A 26040-nucleotide genomic window follows, 5' to 3' on the forward strand; every position below is an offset into this window, starting at 1 on the left:
CAAAAAACACATGTACAAAATTATTAATAGCTCTTCTTTTTTATTATAGCAAAGAACTAGAAATGAATTATAACAAATAAATATAATGAAATATTTTATGTTAAGAGATAACGAAGGGGATGATTCAGAGAAACATAGAAAAGTTTGTAGGAACTGATGTAGAGTGAAATAAATAGAATGAGGAAAATAATTTATTCACTATCAACATTGTGAAGACAAACAACTTGGAAGGATTTAAAGAACTCTGGTAATACAATAACCAACCATAATTTCAGAGAATCAGTAATGATGCATGATACCCACTTCCTGAAAGAGAGCTTACAGTGCAAAATGAGACAGTTTTGGACAAGGCCAGTGTGAGAATTTGCTTTGCTTAGCTATGAATATTTATTACAAAGAGTTTGTTTTCCTTTTTTCCTCCTCAATGAGAGAGTAGAGAAGGTAGAGAAAACAGGTGTTTATTTGTTAAAAATGAATTTAAAACAATATTTAATCCTGGAAGCAACAGGGAGCCACTGGAATTTATTGAGAAAGGAGGGGGTGAGATATGATAACTTGGCAACTTGCATTTCATTCTCTAGTCTATATTGCACTTGTTTGTGAGCTGCTTCTATTTTCTCTTCACTTTCCCCTCCCCACTGCAGGTCTGACCATGATGAAGCCTTGCTCAAGAGTCTTCTGTGGATTCCCCATTAATCTCCTTTGCCTTTTTTGTATTTCTTTGTAATCCTTGAATTTAACAAAGTATCTGACATAGTTTGTTATTGTTCAGTGGTGTCTCTCCTTAGACCCGGTGGTGTATAAGTATCCATGAGGTTTTGGGGGGGGGGTTTGGGAAAATAGTTTTTTTAGATTTTTGCAAGGCATTGGGGTTCAGTGACTTGCCCAGTGCCACACAGCTAGGCAAATACTAAGTGTCTGAGGTCAGATCTGAACTCAGGTACTCCTGACTCCAGAGTGCTCCATCCACTGTGGCACCTAGCCACCCCCGGGGAAAAGATATTGTAGAGGTTTTCCTCATCTTCCCCAGTGGATTAAGGCAAACTAAATGACTTGCCCAGGGTCACCCAGCTAGTGAGTGTCTGAGACTGAATTTGAACTCAGTTCTGGAACTTTTGAACTCTATCCACAGAGCCACCAGGCTGCATCCTCACAAAAAATACTCCACATAGTTTGTTTTTATAACAAATGCTTGCTGACTTGATAATCTGGTCCCAGTTTATCTTTGTAGGCTGCTTATGCTCCACTCTCCCTCACATACTCTTTACCTACTTGCTCCCTGCTTGTTATCCCCCTACAATACACCCAAAGGCAGGTAGGTGGTATCCCAGTGCACAGAGCACTAGACCTGTGTCAAGTAGGCTCATCTGGAGTTCAAATTCAACCTCAGATATTTCCTAGCTGTGTGATCCTGGACAAGTCACTTTACCCTGTTTGCCTTGGTTTCCTCATCTGTAAAATGAGCTGGAGAAGGAAATGGAAAATATTCATATCTTTGCTAAGAAAACCTCAAACTAGGTCCCAAGAGTTGGACAAGACTAAAACAACAACAAAACAACAACAATGCGAGGAATTTACCTTCGGGGAAATATTCTGCACATCTAAATATATCTAAATATATCCAAGTTAAATTAAGGGTATGCTAGTAGATGTTCTAACAGTGATCTCTCTGAAGTAAAGCACCATCTGCATTATCAACATAGTCTCTATCACTTTCTTAAGTCTAAACAATCAACAAAAGAATAAATCAAGTCCTGGATTGTGCTTTGATGACTTTTAAGGTATAAACGTTCAGTCTGTGAATTTAGCAGTCAGCATACCCCTGAATTAAGTATTAGTTAGGAGGTGTCACTAGTAATTCTTGGAAACCCTGAAGTACCCTTCAAGGCTCAGCTCTAGTGTCATCATCTTCAAGAGGCCTTTCCCAACCTTTCATTTTTAATGTTGCCCCTCACCTCTATCATTGTGCATTTATTTGCTAATCTGTGAAGACAAGATTATAGATATACAGCAGGAAGAGAACTGATGAGCAAACTGAGGACCAAGGGATCTCGTTTGTCCTTAGTTTTCCAAGAGGACCACTGACATCCTGGCTTGACTTGTATATGAACTGAATTTAAGTGAAGCAGAGCTTTGAAAAGTCATCAGCTTCACTATCTCTTCCAGAATCATCAGAGTTCAGTGGCAAGACAAAAATCAGAACAACTGGTGATGGCAGGGAAGACAGCAAATGGTCTTGGTGATTTAAGGCTCCAGTTTCCGCTTCGTCAATTAAAGCCTAGTATATAACATCTTACTCTAGCTATGTGTGCATGCAAAAATGAGGCCATATCTAGATGAGGGTTTTATATCATTACATATACATTCTGTATGGCATTAAATTATATCAGATTTTCCCCCCAAAGAATGAAGGATGAGGGGTAGCTAGGTGGCACACTTGGTGGAGCATTGGCCCTTCAGTCAGGAGAACCTGAGTTCAAATATGGTCTCAGATACTTAATAATCACTTGGCAGTGTGACCTTGGCCAAGTCACTTAACCCCATTGTCTTGCAAAAACAATAAAAAAATAATGATGGTCAAACAATTTCTGGGTACTAGTGGCTGCCCCCTCCCCCAGGGACCCAACTGGTCAGTTCTAGTTGGGCAATGCTGCTGTTTCCTCCCTTATTCTCCTTTCTTCTTTTCCCCTTTAAAGTGAGGAATCATATCCTTTTTTTTAGGTTGTTTTTTTTGCAAGGCAAATGGGGTTAAGTGGCTTTCCCAAGGCCACACAGCTAGGTAATTATTAAGTGTCTGAGACTGTATTTGAACCCAGGTACACTGGACTCCAGGGCTGGTTCTTTATCCACTGTGCCCCCTAGCCACCCAGGAATCATATCCTTACATTCGGTTTTGATTGCTTCTGCTTTGCAAGTTATCTTGGGGTGTTAGATACTTTTCCTTTCATATATATTTGTTTAGCTTTTTTAAAAATTGGGACAATTAACTTTTGTTTTATGTAGTTTTCATTCATGATTTCTTGAACTATAGCTCTGATAAACTAGGTTTTGATAAGCCCATTGGGATTCAAATAGAATTACTTGAGAATAGAAGTTACTTGATTGACTCAGTTTTTAAACTCTGGCTCTCACTAATTGGCCAATAATAGGTCCCAGACCAAGACTCACTTGCTCATTGTTTGGGTTTTGATGACTTAGAGTGAGTATAAATTGCAATTGTTTCTTTCTGGCCAGAAACACTAAGGCTCTTCCCCGTCCTGACTGATTCTTTTGGGAAGTCAACAAAGCTGTCTTTTGCCTCAGTTCCTACCTAGCTTTTAAGCATTTAATGGGTGTTGCCTAAGATAAAATGAGATCTGGGGCCATCTCCAGTCATTCTGCCCTGTGTCTTGCCACTGAACTCTGGAGGAGTGAGGCTGATGATTTTGCAGGAATTAAATCCAATTCATACACAAGTCAAGCCATCACCCTCCTGTTATGCTAGTTGTTATAGTCAATAATTATTAATAATGTCTCTTTATAGCTATACATGAAGTATAGGAATCTAAAAAAAATACATAAATTGTAAGTTCTGAAGAAAATATCATGTGACCAGGGGATACCCATGGTGGAATTTGAACCCAGATCCTTTCCACATGTTATTTCTCCCTAGTAAGATGTAAACTGTTTGAAGGCAGAGACTCTCCCTTTTGCATTTGTGTCCCCAGCTCCTAGTTTGGCTTGCTTAACTACTCACAGCCTAGAACTTTGGGCTCTGTCCAACAACAGGAGCTGACAGTGTTTTTTGAGTAAAGTGGAAGGCAGGGACAAAGCATATCTTGGGGTTACAGTCTGAGAACATCCACCACCCCCCGCCCCAGTGCCTGCATTTTTCCTTTTCTTCCAAAGGTCAAGCCACAAAAAAGGCGACAGTGGCTTCCCTGGTATATGCCCACATTGTCTGTGTCTGGTTCAGAGGACAGGCTGCAAGGCTGGGAGGATCACAGAGACTTGGATTTCGGGCTGGTGGTGGTGGTGACACCTTGTGGCCCTCCCTGGTATATGCCCACATTGTCTGTGTGGTTCAGGGGACAAGGTGCAAGGGCGGGAGGATCACAGGGTCCTGAATCTAGGGCTGGTGGTGGTGGCGACACCTTGTGGCCCTCCCTGGTATATGCCCATGTTGTCTGTGTCTTGCCTGGGATGGGGGTGGGGGTGCGGACCTGCTGCAAAGGTGGAGGATCCGCTGGATTTAGGACTGGTGGTAGTGGTGACACCTTGTGGCCCTCCCTGGTATGTGCCCACGTTGTCTGACCATAGGGTCATGGATTTAGAACTGGAAGGGGCCTTGGGGGTCTTCTAGTCCAATCCACTCATTTTACAAATGAGAAAACCAAAGCCCAATGAGGTTAGGTGACTTGCCCAAAATTGCACAAAAAAATAAGAGACTAAATTATGGCCTCTAACTCCAAATACTGCACAATTTATGCCAAACTAAGGTGCCTCTTTTTTTTTGTGATAGGTGAATTAATATTCAAATTGTTTTCTGTACAATGTAAAAATGCTACACTATAACTCCAAAGTATTATTATACAAAGTATAAAAATACTACATCCTTGATTAACTACTTGTATTATTTATCATGGGATTATAAATTCACCACATACAGAATATTTTCAACTGTAAATCCCAAAATCCAGAGATAGAAGCCAGACAACAAATAACTATAACAGTACACTAGCTATGAGAAAGTTTATCAATCATGAATAGCATATAAAAATGTTTTCAGTGCTGTTAGTCCCTTCTACTTGTCACCCAGGTCTGTATCTAGTACCTGGCAAGGTTGGGGCAGCAATATAAAAATACAAAAATAAAAAAAAATAGGTCAAAAAAGATAAGTCACCAACGACATAAACACTAGCTGAACAAAATGAAATCAAATTGTATCTGGCACCATCTTCAAGCAAAAAATAGATGATAAAGTCCATTTTCAAATTCCCAAAGTTCTCTTCTGTTGTAAGGCATCATCAAATAGTTCCGCACTAATATGTGGAGAACATGCCTCAAAAATAATGATTAAGCTGCAGGATAAGGAATTAAGGAGAGTAGTCACTCCAATGTAGCCAGTTGTTCAATGTCATGTCATACTTCCTTTGCATGCTCTTCAAACTCTGTTCTTTTCCGGGAGGTTTCCTTTATAATCTTGTTTGTGGCTCTTTCTTTGTCCAGTTTCAGGAACTCATTGAGTGTTAACTCTTTAATCTTCTTCTTAATGCTGATGAAAGCACAATGAGATGAGTGCTTTTTATGTTCCAACATGGGATCATCCTCTGGTTCTCAGCCCTCTAGTTCCTTGAAACAGAAGAAGCACTGGGCTAAATCAGGCTCGTTCTCACTTGGGCAATGGATGAATCCAGCTTCAGCCATCCGCTCTGGAGTGCAGGCGCAGTCCTCTGTGAAAGGCCAGTTCTGGAAAGTGGATGCGGGTATCAAGCTGGTAGAGCTGCCACATTGGGGGCAGCGGCAGGGTGCTCATCCTGCAGCCTCTTATTAAGAGCTATTAGCTCCTCACATATTAAGATGAACTAACCATCATCTCCCTAAACACATCAAAAAATTTTTTTAAAAAACATCCACTTGTGGTTTCATCAGTGTGGAACCTAGTATGAGAATGCCATCCCCTGATTCAGAACCACAACTCATGGGTGATCATGTGTGACTCTTAGAAAGTGGCGCTGAATTGTGACTGGCTCAGAGTGACACAGTATTAGCTATGAGAGTCAGGACTCCAGTGGAGTTCAAAGCTGAGTCTCTAATGTTAGGTTTTTGTGCCTCTCAAAGTTGATGGAAGATGGTAACAGTCAATGTAAGAAGGCTTATAGGAAGTCAAGCACATTAATACACTGTTGGTGGGGCTGTGGATTTGTCTAAATTCTTGGAAAAATAAAAGTCAGTAAATTGTTCATACCCTTTGTCTTCAGGATTCCATTAGGTTCTTAGGGGACACCGGGGCGCTGGCCGGCCCCCGGAGCGGCGGGGGAAGCCGTTTGGGGGCCGGGCCCCAGGCCAGGCGTGAGCTCGGCCCTCTCCGGGCCTTAGCTGCCTCACCTGCTATGGACTGGGCTGCCCCTGAGGTTCATGCTAGCTCTGCTTCTCGGGCAGCGGTGGCGCCGGCCCCACTGTCCCCATTTTCCCGGCGCTAGGGCTCGGGCGTCCTCGGTCCGACCCTCCTTTGGCCCCGGTGGTCCCGGGCGCGGGAGCCGGGCGGCCTCAGAGGGCCGCCCCTCCCCCACGGCCTTCTCTGGCTGCATTCCCTCTAGGCGCCAGAGGGGGGCGAGCGGGGACATAGTCACCTTTATGCTAATGACCGCGAGTGAGCGAAGGGCATCATGGGAGGGCCGGGGGCGGCGGCGGCCGGCTTTCTGTGCAGGCGCGCCGGCGGGCAGCCCCGCCGCATCCTGCGGCCTTCGGGGCCCTTCGCGGAGGGCGGGGCCGGGGGCGGGCCTCGCGCGGCAAGATGGCAGCCGCGGCTGAGGAGGCGGAGGCGGCGGCGCGGCCTGCGGGGCCCCGGAGCCCCGGGGGGCACCTGTGAGAGGGGCCGGCGGCTCCGGCGGCTCCGGGCCCCGGCCCGGGCCGTGAGGGCGGCGGCGGCGGTGGCGGCGGCGGCGGGGCCCCGGGACGATGCTGCGCTCCACCGGCTTTTTCCGGACCATCGACTGTCCCTACTGGGCCGGGGCCGGCGCGGGGGCGCCCTGCTGCCGGAGGCCCTACTGCCACTTCCGGCACCGCGGCTCGGAGCGCGGCCCGGCCCGGGGCGAGGCGGCGGCGGCGGCCGCTAACGGCCCGGGCCCCGGCGGCGGGGGCGCGGCCCGGAGTGCGGGAGGTAAGGCCGGCCCGACCCCCGGCGCCCCTCCCCCCCGGCAGGTGTCTCGTTTCCACCCCGTCGCCCGGCGCTCCGGCTCCTCCGCCTCGGGCAGCCCCCCGTCAAGCCCCCTCCTCCTTTTCACTCCCCCATCCCCGGGTCGGGTCCTCTCCCCCATCCCCGGGTCAGGTCCTCTCCCCCATCCCCGGGTCGGGTCCTCTTCATCCCTGGGTCAGATCCTCTTCATCCCTGGGTCAGGCTCCCTCCCCTTCATCCCTCTCAGCTGTAATCTGTAAGGACTCTTCCATCAGTAGACCAGATTCCTTTTCTCTGTTAGTTCTCTGTCTCTTCTCCACCTTTCCCCAGCGTTTCTTGTCTACACCTTTCCTCCTCTGGCTCTCTTACTGGTCAGGTCTCTTTTTTCTTCATTAGCATCACTGGGAGAAGGCCCCTTACCTTTAACATATCTGTTGACAATATTGCCATCGCTAGGGATAACAGGGCTTAGGAAAGGAGACCACAGGGGTCTTTGCTTTCAGGCAACTTAAAGTTTGAAGAAAGGCAATTAAGCGTCTCTGAATTAATTCATCACTTGATGGTGTTCCACAGATGGAAAGATAGATTGAAGAAAAGGGAAGAGTCAGTGTACCTAAAGTAGTTAAGAAGTAAAGGATGTATGATTTGAACTAGACCTTGCGTGGGGTGGATTTGTTTGCTAGAGAGGAAGGACTGGGGGGGGGGTGTTTGAAATATTTGGGGAAACTTTTCTTGAACAGGTAAGTTGAGGACTTGCCATAATGGAAAAGGATATGAATTAAGTCTCAGATATGTGGCATCATAACATCATAGATTCAGAGCCAGAAGGGACTTTGAAGTCCAGATACCAAAGAAGTTATTTACAGTTGGGGAAACTGAATCTTGGAAACGTTAAATAACTTAGTCAAGGTGACACAGCTAATTAAATAACAGAGGTAAGATTTGAACCTGGATCTCTTAATTAATCCAGTTTGTGCCATTCCATTTTACTACAGGGGCCAAACATTTCTTTTAAGGGACTATTTCATCATCTTTGAGTGATAAGTTCATCTTACTACCAGGCCTCAATAATAACTGTATCCAGTCATTACAAGAGATTAGATCCAATTCTTTTACCTTTTCCCATTTTAAATTCTTTTTTTTTTGCAAGGCAGTGGGGTTAAGTGGCTTTACCCAAGGCCACACAGCTAGGTAATTATTAAGTGTCTGAGGCCAGATTTGAACTCAGGTACTCCTGACTCCAGGACCAGGCTCTATCTGCTGTGCCATCTAGCTGCCCCCCATTTTAAATTCTTATTTATCTCTTCTGACCTATATTAAAAAGCATATTTAGCTTTACTTTTATTTTTAAAGAATATATATTTCAGGGGCAGCTAGGTGGCACAGTGCATAGAGCACTGGCCCTGGAGTCAGGACTACCTGAGTTCAAATCTGGCCTCAGACACTTAATAATTACCTAGCTGTGTGGTCTTGTGCAAGCCACTTAGCCCCATTGCCTAGCAAAAAACCCCCAACAACAACAAAAAAAAAAGAATACATATTTCCCTTTCCTCCCCATCATACTTTTTCATGACAGCTTTTAGCTCTCTGGTGAGACAGCTCTTATTACTTTGGTACCATTTCTGTCTCTTTTAATTATTGGTTTTCCCCCTCACCACAACAAAGGACTGCCTTTCTTTGTTTCTGGTCCTTTAGGGAATGAATTGTTGCCTCTCCACCAGAGAACCTCCTGCCCTGTATGAGGCCATGCAAACTTTCTCTCCATCTATCCTCAGCCTTTTCATCAATTCCCTAGTTTCCTATATTTCTGGTAGTCTCCATTCTTGAATGTGACTTTTTAACTACTCTGGAGTGAATTGGAGATAGAAATGAAAAAGTGATATCTCTCTTTATACATGACTTTATAAATTCTGTAACTTGTACAGAGCCGTCTCATTTACCGAAGTCTGTTTTGGAAAATATATGGTCTTATGCAGAGGGAGATTAGGTCTTACTCTTTTTAGCTTTAGGGGACCAAACTAGGAACAATGGGTAGGGGGACCAAACTAGGAACAATGGGTAGAAGTTAATAGGGAGGCAGATTTCAGTTCAACATAAGGGGGCACAACAGTTAGAGTCTTCTAACAATGAGATGGGTTACCAGGATTAGTAAATTTCTCCTTCCTGGAACTCTGAAGCTGGATGATCACTTATTAAGGATTATGTAGAAAGGATTCATATTTTAGGTATGGGTTGGACAAATCCCTTTCAATACCACACAGAAACCTTAGAAGCATATAATTTTAAATCATGCTGTACCTATTGATAGAGAATGTTTTATGGTTTGTCATTTAAGTGTTTGACCCCCTGGCATGTGGTCAGTTAATCCTGTTTTTGACAAAGATAACTTGGTATCAGAACAACTAGAAATAGATGTGTTTGTACCAAAGAGCTCAATTTGATACCAGTCACTTAGATGATAACACTCTGAGAAGTGGATTGTAATCCTTCACTAATAGTGGTCAGGATGATTATCAAAGTGATATTACTTTTTTTTTTTTTGCAATTTTTTTCCCTCCTAGGTGCAGAACATTGCACACTTAGGAAAAAACATGCTGTTTGATCAAAAAGAATATGGGCTTAATAGTTAAATTAGTGATGTTTCAGGAATTAAGTGTGAAGATTTGGTGTGTATTTTTAAAGGTTGGTCATGTATGTGCAACTAAGACTAGCACTGATTTGATATTAAGTAGTATTTTGTTCTTTTATGTTATAGTTATTTTACCGAATGCCCTCCTCTTCCCAAGTTATAGGCTCCTCCCTAAGGGTAGGGGACAAGTTTTATATATCTATCCCTGCCCCACCTCTTCCCCTTCCCCCATACACTAGGTACTTACTAGATGTTCATTTAAATCAGCTGTGATTTTTCAAATTGTCTCTGGCCTCCTGCTGTGGACATGATTGATGCTGATTTCTGAAAAGCTTTGCCAGCAGAGCACAATTTCTGGAAGTCTTTTAACTGAGCTGGAAGCTTAGAATGTGGCCCAGTAATAGATGGTGAGTCTTTTGCCTATGGGTAGGGTAGCTCATCATCAGATGGGGTGGGGGAGAGATTAAGAATGTAGTTATAATGAATGCATAATCAGTGTTAGGATTATCATGCTTTCCTTATCACAGGCCTGTGAAAGAGGGACTACAAATAGTGTTTTCTTCGTTTTGCAGAAGGAAAATGAAACTTATGTAAATTGATCTGTTCTTCTGGGTCACACATATCAGACAAATGTTTAATGTTTGTAATAACCACCTCACAAAGAGTCCATAGACACTTAATATTATAAAATCTGACAGTAAATTGGGGTAAATTAATTAGGAGGTATTGATTAAAAGTTTGAGGTACTGTGTTCAGCTTTCGAATTACTAAGTCACAGGATATTTGTGCATATATAGTTTTATATATATATGTATATACATATATATATATATATACATACAAATATACATAGGGTAATTTTTTGGAGAAAAATATTGGGTGAAATCAGGAAAACTTTCATATAAAAAGGTGGGGCTTGAGTGAGTTAAGCCTTGAAAGGCATTCTCTGGTGAGGAGGGAGTACCTTCCAGGCATGAGGGACAGCCTCATTTACTTAAGTCTGGAAGGCATGGAAAGTGGGAGACAGAAGGCCAGTTTAATTGTTTCAGGGTGTGTAAAGGGCAGTAACTCTGAATGAGACAGGAAAAAAATAGCCTGGAATGGGAAAAGTTTTAAATGCCAAAGTTTTGTATTCGATTGCATAATCAGTAGGGAACCAGTGGAATTTGTGGAGGGGGAATGACACAATTCCTATGCTTTAGGAAAATCACTTTGGTAGCTGTGTAGTAGTGGGTGGTTTGGTATGAGGAAAGACTGAGACCAGGAAATATTAAGGAGATTGGTGGTACAAGTGAAAAGTGATGAGGACCTCACCCAGGGTCTGGGTTGTATGAGAGGAAAGAGGCTAAAGTGAGCAGATAGACTAGCTGGATCAAAAAGGTAGCTCAAGGGGTGGCTAGGTGGCGTAGTGGATAAAACACCTGCCTTGGAGTCAGGAGTACCTGGGTTCAAATCCGGTCTCAGACACTTAATAATTACCTAGCTGTGTGGCCCTGGGCAAGCCACTTAACCCCATTTGCCTTGCAAAAACCTTAAAAAAAAAAAAGGTAGCTCAAGTCTTCCATACTAAAATGTGGCTATTGGGCAGGTTGTTTATGAATGAACCATTTTTGTTGTAGAGTAGAGGGATCTTAGAAGACGGATGATTTTATATGAATTTTAAAATTAAACCAATGAAGAAAGGAATGAATATCTTAGTCATGGCTATAAATATTTATGTACATCATGCAAAACCCTTTATTCAGTGCTGTGGGGATCTGAATTAGTTCCACCAAAGACCTTACTGTTTAGTTGAGGAGGCAACAGAGTAGATTAACAAGAGAAGTTTAAGAAAAGGGAGAACTTAATAACAATGAACACTGTACAGTATTGGATTGAGATGCTTCCTGAAAACTAGATGTGTTCAAGGCAAGACTCTGGGAGTATTTGAGGGTGGATTGTTGAGGGTCATGCTGTAGTAGAGATTTTATTAGACTCCTCTGTGGATCTCAGGGGAATCTGGACTTGAGTTTTTAAGGTCTAGCTCTGATATTCTATGGAATTCATTCTCATTTTTTTTTTGGCATCACTACTCTGAAATCCTTCTGTCCAAGAAAGTGAAGGAAGGTGAGTATTCAGCTAGTAGAAAATAGCTTTTTTCTCTTAAGATTTTTCTGAACTGCTTTGAGACTAGGGACAGGGTAAGGGAAAGAGAGCCTCCAAAGTATCTGGCTACCCACCAGTGATGTGAATAATTGAAGAACAAACACCTTGCTTTACTGCATTTGTGGCAGATATTTATGGAGTTTTTACTGGGAATAGTTTGATTCCTTCTCAAAATTGTATTATGATTTCTTCAGAGACCAACAAAAACATAATTCCCTGAGATTTAGTATTTTTTAATTGAAGATGAATTGTGTGTCTTCTCAAAGTGATTAGACTACTATCAGTAAAAGGTAAAAACAGAGCCCAGGAGAAACATGCCAGAGACTTGAACTTAGCACATTTGAGGATTTTAGAAATTGGTCACTGATTATATCTTTGAGTAATGGTTTAAGTCAGGAATCTTTATCTGATTTCTGGTGCAACCCATATTCCATTTTCTCTTTTTTCTAGTGTGCTGGACTGGGGAGGGAGGGACCAAAAGCCAAGAAGAGCTAAGAGGGTAGCTTGGGACCAGGCTGTGGTAGTTTCTAGTAGCAGGAAGTGATTGACTTTTGAGGAAATAGAGGAGCCTTTACCATAGCTTGTAAACATACCTCCCCCAAATGCATAGCTAAGTTAATCTTTTTTAGAAACTGACATATTATTTGTCCTTCTCTAGCACATGCAGGATGCCCTTGGCTGCGTCAACCATGCCATTCGGAAAGGCTTGGGAATTCTTACACTGAAGATCAGTAAAATAAAAAAAAAATCAATTTCACATGTAATGCTGCTGAGAGATGACCCTCAGGTGAACGGTTCTTCACTCTCTGATGTTTCTTCTGGTCACCACAGATTTGTTTGCTAATAGGAATTGAAATTCTCAAGTGCTGAATTCTCTTAAGAGGCCCTGACTCTGCATCTGTATGTACTTGACCTTATAACTCACAGAAACAATCTCATTCAATTTCATTGTCATTTTGAATTTGCTTTTATACAAAATCTACAAATACATATATTTCAGGTGAATTGGCTATTAAAATGTCCTTTGATTAGAGACAGAGAATACTGAACTAGAAATCAGGAAATTCTGGTTTCTAGTCCTGGATTTTCCATATAATAGCTTTTTTTTTTCCAGATAATAAAATGTCAGGGGACCAAGTAACTTTTCCTGCTCTGGGCTTCAGTTCTTGATCTGTCAGTTGGGAGCAGGTGAAGGAGGACTAAATTATCTTCTAAGATACATTCCAGCTCTAATATTCTATGATTCTAGATAGCCATTTGTCTTGGATGGTTTTAGTTTAGGCCATCATGGAGACAAGAAACTGGACGAGATATTTAAAAATAATGAGAGTTCTACAAATAGAAGGGATAGTTTGGTTAAAAAAACAACCACACTTAATTTGGAGTCAGATGATCTGCGTTTGAATCACAGTTTTTATAGCTGCCTGTAAGATCTAGAGAAAGTTATTTCTCTTTAGGTTTCGATTTCTTCATCTCTAAAATGAGGATGTTGGATTAAATGAATTCTAAGGTTCCTTTTAGATAAGATATATAACCATAGATGCAATCTAAGCTAATTTATTCATTACTTAAAATTTGAATCATTTCTACAAAGTCTTCCTGTTAGATGACTGTCTATTTTGGTGTTAGCACCTTTTATCCCAGTCTACTGGGATATCCTAGTTGGACAGCTCTGTGGGTTAGATGTTTCCTAAATTGAACTGAAAGCTGGCTTTCTATAATTGCCCCCAATGGTTTTTGCCTGAAGTCAGGCAGAAGAAAAATAGATTTAATCCTTTTTTCTTGAGGTAATACTTCAGATTTTTGCATTGACTCTAGTAGTCACATTCTCATTAGCTCGTCTCTAATAGAAATCATATCTTTATGGTGTTTCACATATTTCAAAATACTTTTTTCATACATTGAATTATTTGAAAATCATTAAATATTTGAAACTAAGAACTGCTGGGTTAGTATATATATATTTCATTCAGTAAACTTTTACTGAGCAATATCTCTGTGCTAAAGAAGATCCTAATGGATGTCAGAGCTGGAAGGACTTTAGAGATTACTCTAACCCCCTCATTTTTTGGAAAACTAATGTTCATTGTGGGGGAAGGTGATCTTGTCCCAAGTCATATGATAAATAACAGAGCTGACACTGTGCCTAGGCCTCCAGATTACTGATCAAGTATCCTTCCCTCTTACTTGCACTGACTTCTGATACTAGTCTAGACAGAAGAGCTTGTATGAAGTCATAGTTAAGCCATTGTTTTATCTACTTAACTCTTACTCCTGGCAAGTGACAGTTTACTTAGCTTATCAACATTGAACCTAAAAACTATTTCCTTAAGAAGCCTAATTTGCTTGGTCCCAAGTACTCTCCTTGTGTAAGTATTTCCTTTTTTCCATAGATAGGAAACTTTTAGAATCATAGACTTACAGAGCTGGAGGGTCCTTAGAAGTCATCTAGTCTAAACCTTTGCCTGATGGATGAATCCCCTCTACAGAATCTCTGCTCTGCTTATGGTCATCCAGTTTCTGCTTGAATACTTTCACCAGTGAGAGGCTTTTGTCACAGCACCCAACACAAATGTTAAGTAATAAAAATCAATGATTTCGATCTTGGCTTCTGGGCTTTTTTTTAGGGGAGTGGGGAAGCATTAACAAACCAGAACCATGCATCTGAACATGGTGCTGCCTATTCTTTTTAAACTATTGACTCATGAAATTTTTAAGACAGGACTATCTAAGGGGAGGGTTAGAAAAGGGGGTGCCAAAGTTGACTTCAAAAAGATTTGACCCTGAGCTTGACTGAGGGTTCCTTGTCTTTTGTAAAAATGGGGATAAACTCAGATGACTGTGTGGTGCATTGAAAAGGGCAATGAACTTGGAGTCAGTTGTGTTGGAATATCATACTGATCTGATTCATGGCCATGAGCAAGCCTTACCTTTCTAAACCTCAGTTACTTCATCTGTAAAACAGGAATACTGCTAGCATTAAGCATTAGCTGTATCAAAGGGTCGTGATTTTTGAATTGACTTTAAAATAACTGATATTTAGGTAAAAGGATGTGTACCCTTAGAGCAGTATAGAGGACTGAACTTGTCTTAGAAAGTGTTTTTAATTTGTCTGATTTTGTTACTGGAGGGGTAGGGTGGAGGAGCAACTCATTTTATCTTTTCAGCCTTATTCTTTTCAATAGTATGTGCTATGTACACTTCCTAGAGAAGGAAGGGCTTTAAAAGGTACTAGGCCTCCCTTTGTGTGAAAAAAGATCTTTTTCCTGTCATTTCTTTGGACAAACTGCTTCTCTTAGTATTTTATAACTGTGAAAAGTCATAACCATATAGGCACTGGTCATTAAAGAGAAAACAAGACCCTTATTACTAAGAGGTTTACTGCATACACAAGTAAGTGAAAAGATAGAAAAAGAGTATAGGGTTTATATATATATATATATATATATATATATATATATATGTATGTATATGTGTATACACACACACACACACACACACACACACTAAGTCTTTATAGTGCTTTAGTGTTTCTAATAGAATTGAGAGCTCCATTGTTCAACAGTGCTTCACCTAGGATGATTAGATCATATGATTCATAGAAATTTCTAATTTTCCAAATTTCTAATCCAGCTCCCTATTTTTATACAGGGGTCACTCCAGGCTTAAAGTCTTTTTACCCCAAGAGGTCAAGTCACTTGCCAGTAGTCACTGTGCCTAATAAGTGGCCTAGCAAACCAAATCTAGTGTTCTTTTTTACCTTCCCATAGTGCTTCATGAATTCTCATGTGAGCCTCCTAACATCTCTGAAAAGGTCAGTACAGGGCCCTTAGCAATAATAGCTAATAGCATTTATATAGTGATTTAGATGTTTAGTTTCTCATTTGATCTTTACAATAATCCTGTGAGGAAGATGCTATAATTATCCCCATTTTATAGTTGAAACTGAGGCAAACAAAAATTAAGGGACTTAACCAAGGTCATAGCTAGAAAGTAAAGCCAGATCTGAACTACATTCTTCTTGACTCCAAGCCTAGAGCTCTATCTCTTGGACAACCGTAGCTACCTCTATATCATGGTACTTGATGTTCTCTTTTAAACCAAAAACAAAAGTTTTTTCTTTCCCCTCTTTTTTGAGGATAGGCATAGGAGGTGAGAATTGGACAGATGACCCAAGAAATTGATTTTTACATTTGAAATTGCAAAGCAAACTAAAGTTCCATTAATCCTCAAGCCTTGAATTCTCTTGAGTTTTTGAAAAAGCCTTTGAACATTGTTGAATTTGTGTGGTTGTCTCCCTAGCTAAGCTCTGTGGGGGATCTGAAGAGGAGGACTGGAGTGGGTGGGCTTTGTGCTTGGTATCTCTTTGTATCTTTCTAAGTAGTCCCAATTGGGTCTTACACATAGTGAGTAACTAAGTGTAAGTATTTTTCCATTATCTTGTCAGACTAAAGTCTTTAAAGGCAGACACTTATCTAAACTTGTGTTTTATCTCCTCCCATTATAGTACTAGTTGATTATTTTAAATACCTTGTGAAATTAGCAGACCAGGAATGATTATCTCCATTTTCTAGATATAGAATCAGGCCCACTAAGATCACACAATAAATGGTGGTGATGATGGTAGTAGATTACAACTTTTCTCACTACAACTTTATCTTCTCTTTGATTATGGGTGGTATCCTTGATTAGGTACCTGTGGACATGTGTTTTTGAACATAGCCTTTCTGGCACTTAGTTTCCTCATTTGTAAAATTAGGACCAATAAGAACTATTTCCATTGTAAAAGATGTTAAAGAGATGAAGTACATCAAGGGAAGTAATTTTATAAATGGAATACATTATCACATAGCATTGTCTTTGCTCAACAGGATCAGCCATTTAATAGGTACTTACTAAATATTTCTTCAATCAGTAAGTTAGTATTTAAAGATGCTGAAGCTTTTTTTAAAAAATAAAACTAGAATGTTAGACCCTAGAATTTTGACTGTCAAACTTGAAGGATCATTTGACAGATGAGGATACTGCCCAAATAAGGACAAAAAGCCCTGAGTCATTTTGGCTATTTATTGGCATATTTAGTACTAAGAGACTAAGTCTTCACTCTCACAACATCAGTTACTCTTGTACCATACTTGTACTCCATAACCAGTTCCTTATTACTAACCACATATGTAATGATACCTAAAAACTGATAAATGGTATTAAGCGAGCCACATACATTTTGTTGCCTATGGTACATATGAAATCCTGTAAATTATTTTTTTAAAATATTTGATTTATTTTTCCAATTACATACAATGGTATTTTTTTACCAATCATTTTTTTTTGCAAGGCTTTGAATTTTACAATTTTTCTCCCTCCCCTCCCTTTTGCTCCTGACAGAAAACAATATGAATTCTGAGAATTATTAACAATGAGCCACTGAAAATAGGCTTATGGATCCTAAAAATGAGGTACTAATCTGACAGCTTCCTCTTGCCTAGTGGTTTATAAATTTTTTTTTTATTTTACCAGTGACTAACTTGTAGAGTATTGACATGTGTTCTGTGACTGTTTTAAGATATATGGATTATTTTGCTTTCTCACAGAGAGTTGAAGTAGGCCCATTGGAAAAATTTCAGATAATTATAGGGAAAATTTTTAATAATTATCAGCAAAAGTATAATAAGCTGTCACTGGAGACCTTTTAAACAGGGATCAGATGAACATTTCTCAGAAGTATCATCGTATGGATTCATGAGTTGGATGAGCTGTCCTTTGAGGTCCCTTCTAGCTCTTGAGTTTCTTTGCTTTGTTCCAAGAAGGTAGTAAGCACCTTCAAGATTGAAACTGATTTTCATCTTTGATTCCTATTAACAGTGCCCTTACAGATATTTTACTGAGGGAAATTTAAACTATATTTTGAACTAAATGGACTTTTGTGAGCTGACCTGACAACCTATTGCCATTTACAAAACTTTATTCTATGGGAAAATGTGTTTTAGTATAAGACTTCTGATTTTTAGCTGGACTGACTATTGGCATATAGCCTATTGTTAAGCTGAAGGCTGCCTGGAATACTGATGGATCTTTAGTGATGGCCAGATTTCCTGGTGGCCAAAGTTTGGAGTCAGATAGCATTATCTGGGACTGATGGCTGGGAAGATGAGCAGCTCATGTACTCTTCAGGTGCCATCTGAGCTTTACTTTGAGTCAGACCAGGTATAAGTACTATTTGGTACTAATCTATCGGTTAAAGATTGAGAAAAGGAAGAACTGAATTTTTCTTTATAACTTTTAAGTATGTCACCTGGAAAGGGTCTTAGTGATTATCTAGTTTACTTTTATATTACAGCCAGTTCAGCTGAGGCCCATTGTGGGTATATGACCTGCTGAAGTTCAGTCATGGTAGGCCCAGAGCTCCTCATTTCTTTTTGACTTCTTTCCATTGGGCTGATGGAGAGCAATATGAGATTCCTGCATAAAATACCATGGTGCTGACTGGTGGTTTCTGAGGTCCCTTCTGTCTGCAATTTTGATTCTATCACAGGACAAAATCAAATTAACCAATGATTGCTTTTGACATCTCTTAACAATAGTGAAAAGAGCTCTGGACTTGACAGAGATCTGCCTTTTAATTTTGGGTTGGCCATGTTCTAGTGTATGTGACTGGACAAATCAGTCTACCTCTTTTAGCCAGAATTTACATGTAGGTAATTGTGAGAATAGCATTTTATAAACTTTAAAACTGAATATAAATGTTTTATTATCTAGAGGTGACTGCTGTGGGTTAATAAATTATCTACTATACTTTATAGCATGTCTGTGGGGATAACTGCAGACCAAATAGTACTCGTCCTCAGTAATGTAAATATTGTAGAGCATTTTAGTGTTCATAGTGTTTTATATATGCTATTTTTAAGGCAATAAATGTTGGCAGCAGGATTTGAACCTAAGTCTTCCAGAGTGTAAGTCTAACATTCTATCACTTTGCACCCATTGCCTCTGCTAAAGGAGCTTCCATTCTGCTGAGGAAAATACAGAACGTGCATGGTAGTGAAGTGAAAGAAGGTCAAGAGCCCTGACACCTGGGAGGGTCACAGGGGAAGCAGCCTCAGAGTTGAGCTGTCAGATCCTGTCAGGGAGGTTCAGAGTCATGGAGGGCATCCAGATCTGGGAGATGATTTGTATGCATGCATATAGGTGTTCAAAAAGGAGCTGGAAAGTAGTCTGAATTTAAAGCAATATGAAGCAAAACTGGAAAAATAGTTTGGAATCAGAAGGAACATATATATGGTCAAAACTATGCTTTACAAAGATTATTTTCAGTGTTACTAAAATTAACCTGAAGAAGGAAGAAAATTGATAAATCAGGAGGCTATTATGTTAGTCTAGATGAAAGTAAATGAGAAACTAAACTGTTAGTATTTATGAATGGAGAGGAAGGGACAGATTTGAGAGATGGGAATAAAACTATAGGATATAGCCATTTATAGGATATTGGGGAAGAGGGAAGAACCAGAAGTGATACTAAACTTCTGGATCTGGGAATGTGGTGGTAGCTTAAAAGAAAATAGGACAGGTTTAAGGAAATCATGATTTCTATTTAGAAATGTTGAATTTGGGGGCAGCTAAGTGGCACGGTAGGTAGAGCACCAGTCCTGTAGTCAGGAGAACCTAAAGTCAGTAGAACCTGGAGTTCAAATCCAACCTCAGACACTTAATATCTAGCTTGTGACTTAGGGCAAGTCACTTAACCCCAGTATCTTGCCCAAAAAAACCCCAAGCAGAAATGTTGAATTCAAGGTTATGGGTCATTATGTTTGTCTAGTAGGCAATTGGAGAGAAGAGGGATGGATGTACAGTTTGGGGAATAATCTGCTTAGAGGAGATAACTGAACAACAACAAAAAAGCTGCAGTAAATCATTAAAACATGCTATTTTGAGTCTACTACAAATTTGTTTTCCATTTTCAATTGAGGCTTTCCTCAGGCAAGTCAGTCCTTTTCACTAATTGAGTCACTGCCCCACTCACTATAGTGACTTTTCCAAACCTTTTTTTTTTTTTTTAGTTTTTGCAAGGCAATGGGGTTAAGTGGCTTGCCCAAGGCCACACGGCTAGGTAATTAGTAAGTGTCTGAGGCTGGATTTGAACTCAGGTACTCCTGATTCCAAGGCCAGTGCTCCATCCACTATGCCACCTAGCCGCCCCAAACCTTTTTTTCATGCTCAAATTTTGAATGGTTCCCCCTACCTACTCCTTCTCTTTCAGCTAAGATCCTTGACTCATATTTCACTGAAAAAATTGGGGACATTCATTGAGAGCTTCCTCTTTTCCATATCTCATTTTATATTACTTGACTCTGCCACTATCTCCTTTAGTTTTCCATGAAGAGTTATGCCAAGGCTAATACCTTTATATATATAAATGATGCGATTCCTCCCATTTTTCTCCACCAGATTTTCCCTTCTATTTTCCCCAAACCCCCTCCCCCAATCTTTAATCTCTCCATATCTAGTGGCTGCTTACCTGCTATCCACATACACACAACTGTCTCCTCCATTCCTCAAGAAAGCCTCACTTGATCCAGCCATCCCAATGAGCTATTTTTCCATTGGTGCCTCCACTTCTCTTTTACTCTCAACTTTCAGCAGTGTGTCTTCTGATCTCATCATTCCGCTGAAACTTCTCTCTCTAAAGATACCATTGATCTTTTAATTGCCAATTCTGGTTATCTTTTTTCCATCCTCATCCTTCTAGAGCCAACTTTGATGTTGTTGATCACCTCTTTTTTGATATTCTCTTCCCTCCAAGTTTTCATGATCTTATTCTCCCCTGGTTCTCCTCATGCCAGTCTGACCATTCCTGAATGTCCTTTCCTGGGTCTTCATTCAGGGCAGTTATTAATCATGGATTTCTCCCAACTTTGTTATCTGATTGCCCACTTTCCATTTCCTGCTGGATTTGTCACCTGGGGAAAGCTGCAGGGGTCTGGCCCAATCTTCTGTCTGCTCCAGGGCAACTTCCCCTGAACCACAAGGCTTAAGAGGTAAGAAAAAGAGCCATACTTTAATCTGATTGAGCACCTTTCATCTCCTATCACTGTTGGGAAGGTGGCAGAGGGAATTTTTTCTGTGCCGACACAAGGTAACTTCTACTTCCTGCTGCCAGCATGATCTCCCAATCACAATGTGGAGAACCTTCAGTGTACCTCAGACCTTCAGTCTCCTGTTGTCCCTCTCCTTTGTGGGAAAGGGGAAAAGGTATTGGATAGTGGAACTTCCTTCACCTGCTGTGTGGGTTCAACTTCCATCTCCTAAACTGTTCCTGATTGATCTCCAGACATCAGAGAGAAGAGTAATGAAATAGGTTCTATCTGATCATTTGATTCTATGCTTCCAACTCATGTTTCATTTGTTTCCAGCTTGATCTCCAACCTCCTCTTGGAAAAGGAATGGTGCCTTCCACTCAGTGATGAATAGCCTCACACTTGCTCATAGCTTATACATCCTAGTTATTCTGAATCCCTGTAGGTCATTAGTCAAACCCCATTCCCCATTTCCCCAACATCTTTTTTTTTTAATCATATTGTGAATTTTACAATTTTCCCCCCAATCTCACAGAAAGCAGTCTGGTAGTTTTTTGGGTTTTTTTGCAGGGCAATGGGGTTAAGTGGCTTGCCCAAGGCCACACAGCTAGGTAATTATTAAGTGTCTGAGGCCAGATTTGAACTCAGGTACTCCTGACTCCAGGGCTGCTACTCTATCCACCACTGTGCCACCTAGCTGCCCCCAAGTCTGGTAGTCTTTACATTGTTTCCATGCTATACATTGATCAAAATTGAATGTGTTGAGAGAGAAATCATATCCTTAAGGAGAAAATAAGATATAAGAGCAAAATTACATAACAAGATATCTTTTTTTTTTTAAATTAAAGGTAATAGTCTTTGGTCTTTGTTTAAACTCCACAATTCTTTCTTTGGATACAGATGGTATTCCCCAGATATCCTAAAATTATCCCTGATTGTTGCACTGATGAAATGAGCAAGCCCATTAAAGTTGATCATCACCCCTACCAACATCTTGATTCTTTATTTCCAACCCTGGCCATTTTCCTTCTCTCCTGGACCCACAAATCCCAACCAAAGCACCACCCACTCCTTCCCCTGTGCCCTGGGGAATACTTGTTCCATAAGTAATGAATTTCCCTTCATCCTAAATCTTTTTCCTCTCCCCCACTCCTTTCATCTTCTGACTGCTTTTGAAGCCTGGCTCCACCTATTGACCCACCCTTCCTGGCCATTCTTTCTGGTACTGGCTGAACCTTTCTTCATTCCCCTCAGTTCACTATTTGAGGCTGAAGAGTTGGAATATTTCTTGCTCCCTTTTGTTTTCCAGATTCTTCCTCTACCTCCATTACTCAGTAACCTCTCTTTCTTTGAGATTCATGTTGCTCATCTCAATCACCCAATGAAAATCCTGGTAGCTGGAGTCTACAGATTTTTTTTCTTTCCTTACCAATTCTTGCCCATGTTTTAGGGAGCTTCAGCATAAACTTTTAATCTCTCAGACACTCTTAATGATTCATTTCCTCAACTAACGCATTTTCTCTGACTCCATTTCACCCCAGCCATACACAAAAGATGGTTATATTCTTGATCTTACCATTTACCGCAAATGTACCATCTTGTATATTCACGAATTCCTTTATTAAATTATGATTTATTGACTTTCCACCTCACCCTTTACCTTTCCTTACCAAACCTTATTCTTTGTCCACACTATAACCTTCAATCCCTTTACATTTCAATTCCCTCCTAGGTTATCTCCCCTGTACTTGTCACACTTTCCTCTTTTCCCCATCGTTTCCCCTTGGTGAACCAAGTCAACTCTACACTGTCCTTTTCTCTTGAGACCTCAGTGGATGTTATTGATTGTACCCCACTGAACTTTAGTCTTGAATCACTCCTACCATCTAGCTTTTATACACTCATACTGAACAAAAGTAGAGAAAATCCAGCAACTATTCTGCCTGGGTGCAGTACAAATTTATGTTATGCAACCTCACCTGGGCTATTGCTACTATTAGATATTCCCACAATCCTTCATCAAATCACTATCTCATTTTCTATACTAACTCCTCTAAATTTTTTCATCCCTTTTGAAATCTCTCATGGCTCCCTATCTTCTTATCTGAGAACTTTGCCTTATATTTTACAAAATAATTGGGACCATTAGCTGTGAACCCCTTCTTTTCCCTTCATCCTCTTTCATCACTCAGTGTCTCACAGGTGACATTACTCTTGATTACTGACCTCCCTGGATTAAGACCCAACTAAAATCCCATCTTTTACAAGAAACCTTTCCCAACTCCTCTTAATTCTAGTGCTTTTTTCTCTTATTGATTTACTATTTATCCTGTATATAAATTTGTGTGTGTGTGTGTGTGTATGTATGTATGTATTTATATTGCTTGTTTCTTCCACTAAATTGTGAGCTCCTTGAGGGTAGGGACTATCTTTTCCCTCTTTTTGAGTCAACGATGATTAACACAGTACCTGGCGGATAGAAGCTTTATGTTTACTGACTGCCTGCTCTCTATACTTTTTTTCTTATTCTTATCAGTTTCTGTGAATTCCTTTTCCCTGTGCTGGTGATTCTCAGATTTACTTACCCAGCCCTAATTTTCAGTCTCCAATTTTCAACTCCCTATTAGAAATCTTGATCTTAAGATGCAGACATCTTAAACTCAATGTGTTCAAAACTGAACTTATTATCTCTTTCCCCTACCCTCAAGTCCTCCCCCTTTTCCTAATTTTCCTTTTACTGTCAAGAATACTGCTTCATCCTGATTTGCAAAGTGATTTCCTCAGTAAAATCCTTAGAGGTCAGAGAATCATAGAGATCTTCAAGGGATCCCAAAGACCAGATTGGATGAAGTCCAGGATCCTCATTTTATAATTGAAGAAATTTGAGTCCCAGAGAGACTATGACTTGTCCAAGTTAGTGGATACAAGGTAGGAAGAGTTGATTTAGGCATTTCAGGCTTACCAAGTGCTTTCTGCACATTATCTCTATTGATCTTCACAATCTGAGACTTGAATTGATTCTTTACTTGGTTACTTTACTGCCTGAAAGATCTTGGGCAGGCCACTTACTCTCTTGGACCTTAGTTTTAAAATGAGAGAATTGGACTAGCAGATCTCTAGGATGTTTCTAGATCTTTCCTTTTCTCTTTTTACAGATAAAGAAACAAATCCAGAAAGAAAAGTGACCTGCCAGAGCTGCTATTAAGCCTTGCTGCAGATCCAAGGTCTTCTGATTACAAGAACAGTGTGCTTTTTTTTTCTTTGTCACTCTACCCTTGCTCTTGTTCTGTCCAGAGAATAAGTCCAATTAAACTTGTTTTCCTAAAGTGCTGCTTGGTGAAAATTCCCAGATGCTTTATTTACCCCAGTAGCTTGTCTTCCAACTATGGTAACTCTCAGATCATTAGGAGAATCTCTTAAGTTTCTATTTTTTAAAAGCTTAAAGTGCTTTCCATTCACTTAAAGCTCCCCAGTGTAGCAGGTGTGCATCTGAAAGCCACTCCTTCCTACTGGGATCTAAGCTATATGCAAAGCATTTCTTTTTCTGAAGGGGTTTCTTACTCAGTTCTTCCCTGCCTTACCTAGGAGCCAGCAGGCTGGCTGATACTTGCCCTTTTGGTACTGAATGTGTTTAAAAGAGTTAATGATGGTGGGTGGAGGGGAGCCAGTGACAGACTCTGTACCCTCCTCTTCCTTGTAATTATCTTAACTGCTCAGGAACAGCTGAATGAACACAGGAGACCCATAGGTCAGCTTCGAGTGTGTGTATGTGTGGTGTGTGGTTCTCTGGGGTGAGGCAGAACCCAAGTTACTACGCTGGAAGGCGTCCATGAACAAGTATCTTCATCACTTGTTGACAGAAGAAGTGTCAGGTAATTCTTTTAAATAAAGATTTGGGTACATGCTTTTAAATTGTGAATTGACACTTTTATTTTACTATTCTTTAGCTTTATTCTTTGAGACTCCAAGTCTCTTCCACCCCACCCAACTTTCTGGATACCCAGCCCTAGACGCTGGCCTGGTTGTGGGACTGTTCCTTAGAAGCCATGAGAGCTATAAGACTTTGCTAATTACTACCTCCTGTCACATCAGCCGTGACTGGGAGTTGTGTTTTTTTTTTTTTTTAAATTTGACTTAGCCATTGCTTCACTATGCTAAAGGAACTCTTATTTCTAGCTCTTTAACTTGTTTATTGCCTTAGATACATCATAGGATTTTAGAAGGGAAGGACCTTTGAGATCACCTACAACAATTCCCCTGCTTTACCAAGAGCTGAAGTGATTTGCCCCAGAGGTAGTTCTGTAGTTGTTGCAGGGCTGGGTCTAAAACTTAAGTCTTCAAATGAAATCTCTCTTGAGGCTTCCTTCCTTAGGGGAAGCTGTATTCTAGAGAACCCTGAACTTGGCACTGGGAGTTTTGGCTCTGAAGCTGGCTGCAACTCTTGTTACCTATGACTGGATAGGGTACTTAACATCTCCAAATTTCATTTTCCTCTTTAAATGGATGATAATTTCTATACTTTACACCTTCTGGCCTAATATTTTTTTGAGTTACGAAAATATCTTATGAATATTTGCCTTTTCTGCAAAACTTCCCAGGATTCCTGGTACTTAAGGAAAATTTCCTACATTTTAGGCAAATTTTCAATTGCCTTAGTTGTTGATTAAGTGTAGATGATGCCTAAGTTTAACTCTGTTGAGATATTTGTATTTTAAAAGAGTTGATAGATACTTTTGTGTTTTATTTCTGGCTGGTGGACTTAAATTTCAAAAGAGATGAATTTTTAGTTTTTCTGTGTATTTTTTGGGAGCTACTCAGTTGCAGATAATTTCTGCAGATAATATTTTCTGAACTAAGAATTGGGGTAAAGGATCTGTCAGCTGCAAAAACTTCATTAAAGGATGTTTGCTTATTTCATTGAGTCTAGAGGCTTTTTAATAATTATAAATAGCAATAACACATTTACATAGATAAAATGCTTTCTTTTGAAAAGAAAACCAGTGACTTAGAATTTTTCTGTTTGCTTAGATTTCCTTTAACCTTATGAAACTCTAGATTTCTCAAAGAAAAGAACTGGATTGGGACTTTATTTCTATGTCTGTGTGACCAGAAATAGGCAAGTCACACTTCCTCTCTGGTCCTCATTTCCCCATTTGTAAAGTGAAGGTTATTTATTTATTTTTTAAAGTGAAGGTTTTGGGGTGGTTAGGTGGAGCAGTGGATAGAGCACCAGCCTGGATTCAGGAGTACCTGAGTTCAAATAGGGCCTCAGACACTTAATAATGACCTAGCTGTGTGGCCTTGGGCAAGCCACTTAA

The 26040-nt window shown here is 40.4% G+C and overlaps 1 protein-coding gene and 1 pseudogene across 7 annotated transcripts in view; one reads left to right on the forward strand and one right to left on the reverse strand.

Moving 5' to 3' along the window:
• Positions 1 to 123: 123 nt before the first annotated feature.
• LOC141501030 (baculoviral IAP repeat-containing protein 5 pseudogene) lies at positions 124 to 6382 on the reverse strand (annotated as a pseudogene).
• A 158-nt stretch (positions 6383 to 6540) lies between these two features.
• Positions 6541 to 26040, forward strand: part of REXO1 (RNA exonuclease 1 homolog) — a 94434-nt gene continuing 74934 nt past the window's right edge. For 5 of the 7 annotated variants that reach the window (XM_074204679.1, XM_074204680.1, XM_074204678.1 and 2 more), the window contains exon 1: positions 6541 to 6862. In XM_074204679.1, the coding sequence (XP_074060780.1) occupies positions 6661 to 6862 (202 nt within the window). In that variant the 5' untranslated portion in view covers positions 6541 to 6660. Of the gene's footprint in view, positions 6863 to 23886; positions 24595 to 26040 lie in introns of those variants that run through there. The other 2 variants (XM_074204682.1, XM_074204683.1) reach the window with 2 other exon arrangements.

The sequence above is a fragment of the Macrotis lagotis genome, chromosome X (assembly GCF_037893015.1).
Source record: "Macrotis lagotis isolate mMagLag1 chromosome X, bilby.v1.9.chrom.fasta, whole genome shotgun sequence".
NCBI classification, from domain to species: domain Eukaryota; kingdom Metazoa; phylum Chordata; class Mammalia; order Peramelemorphia; family Peramelidae; genus Macrotis; species Macrotis lagotis.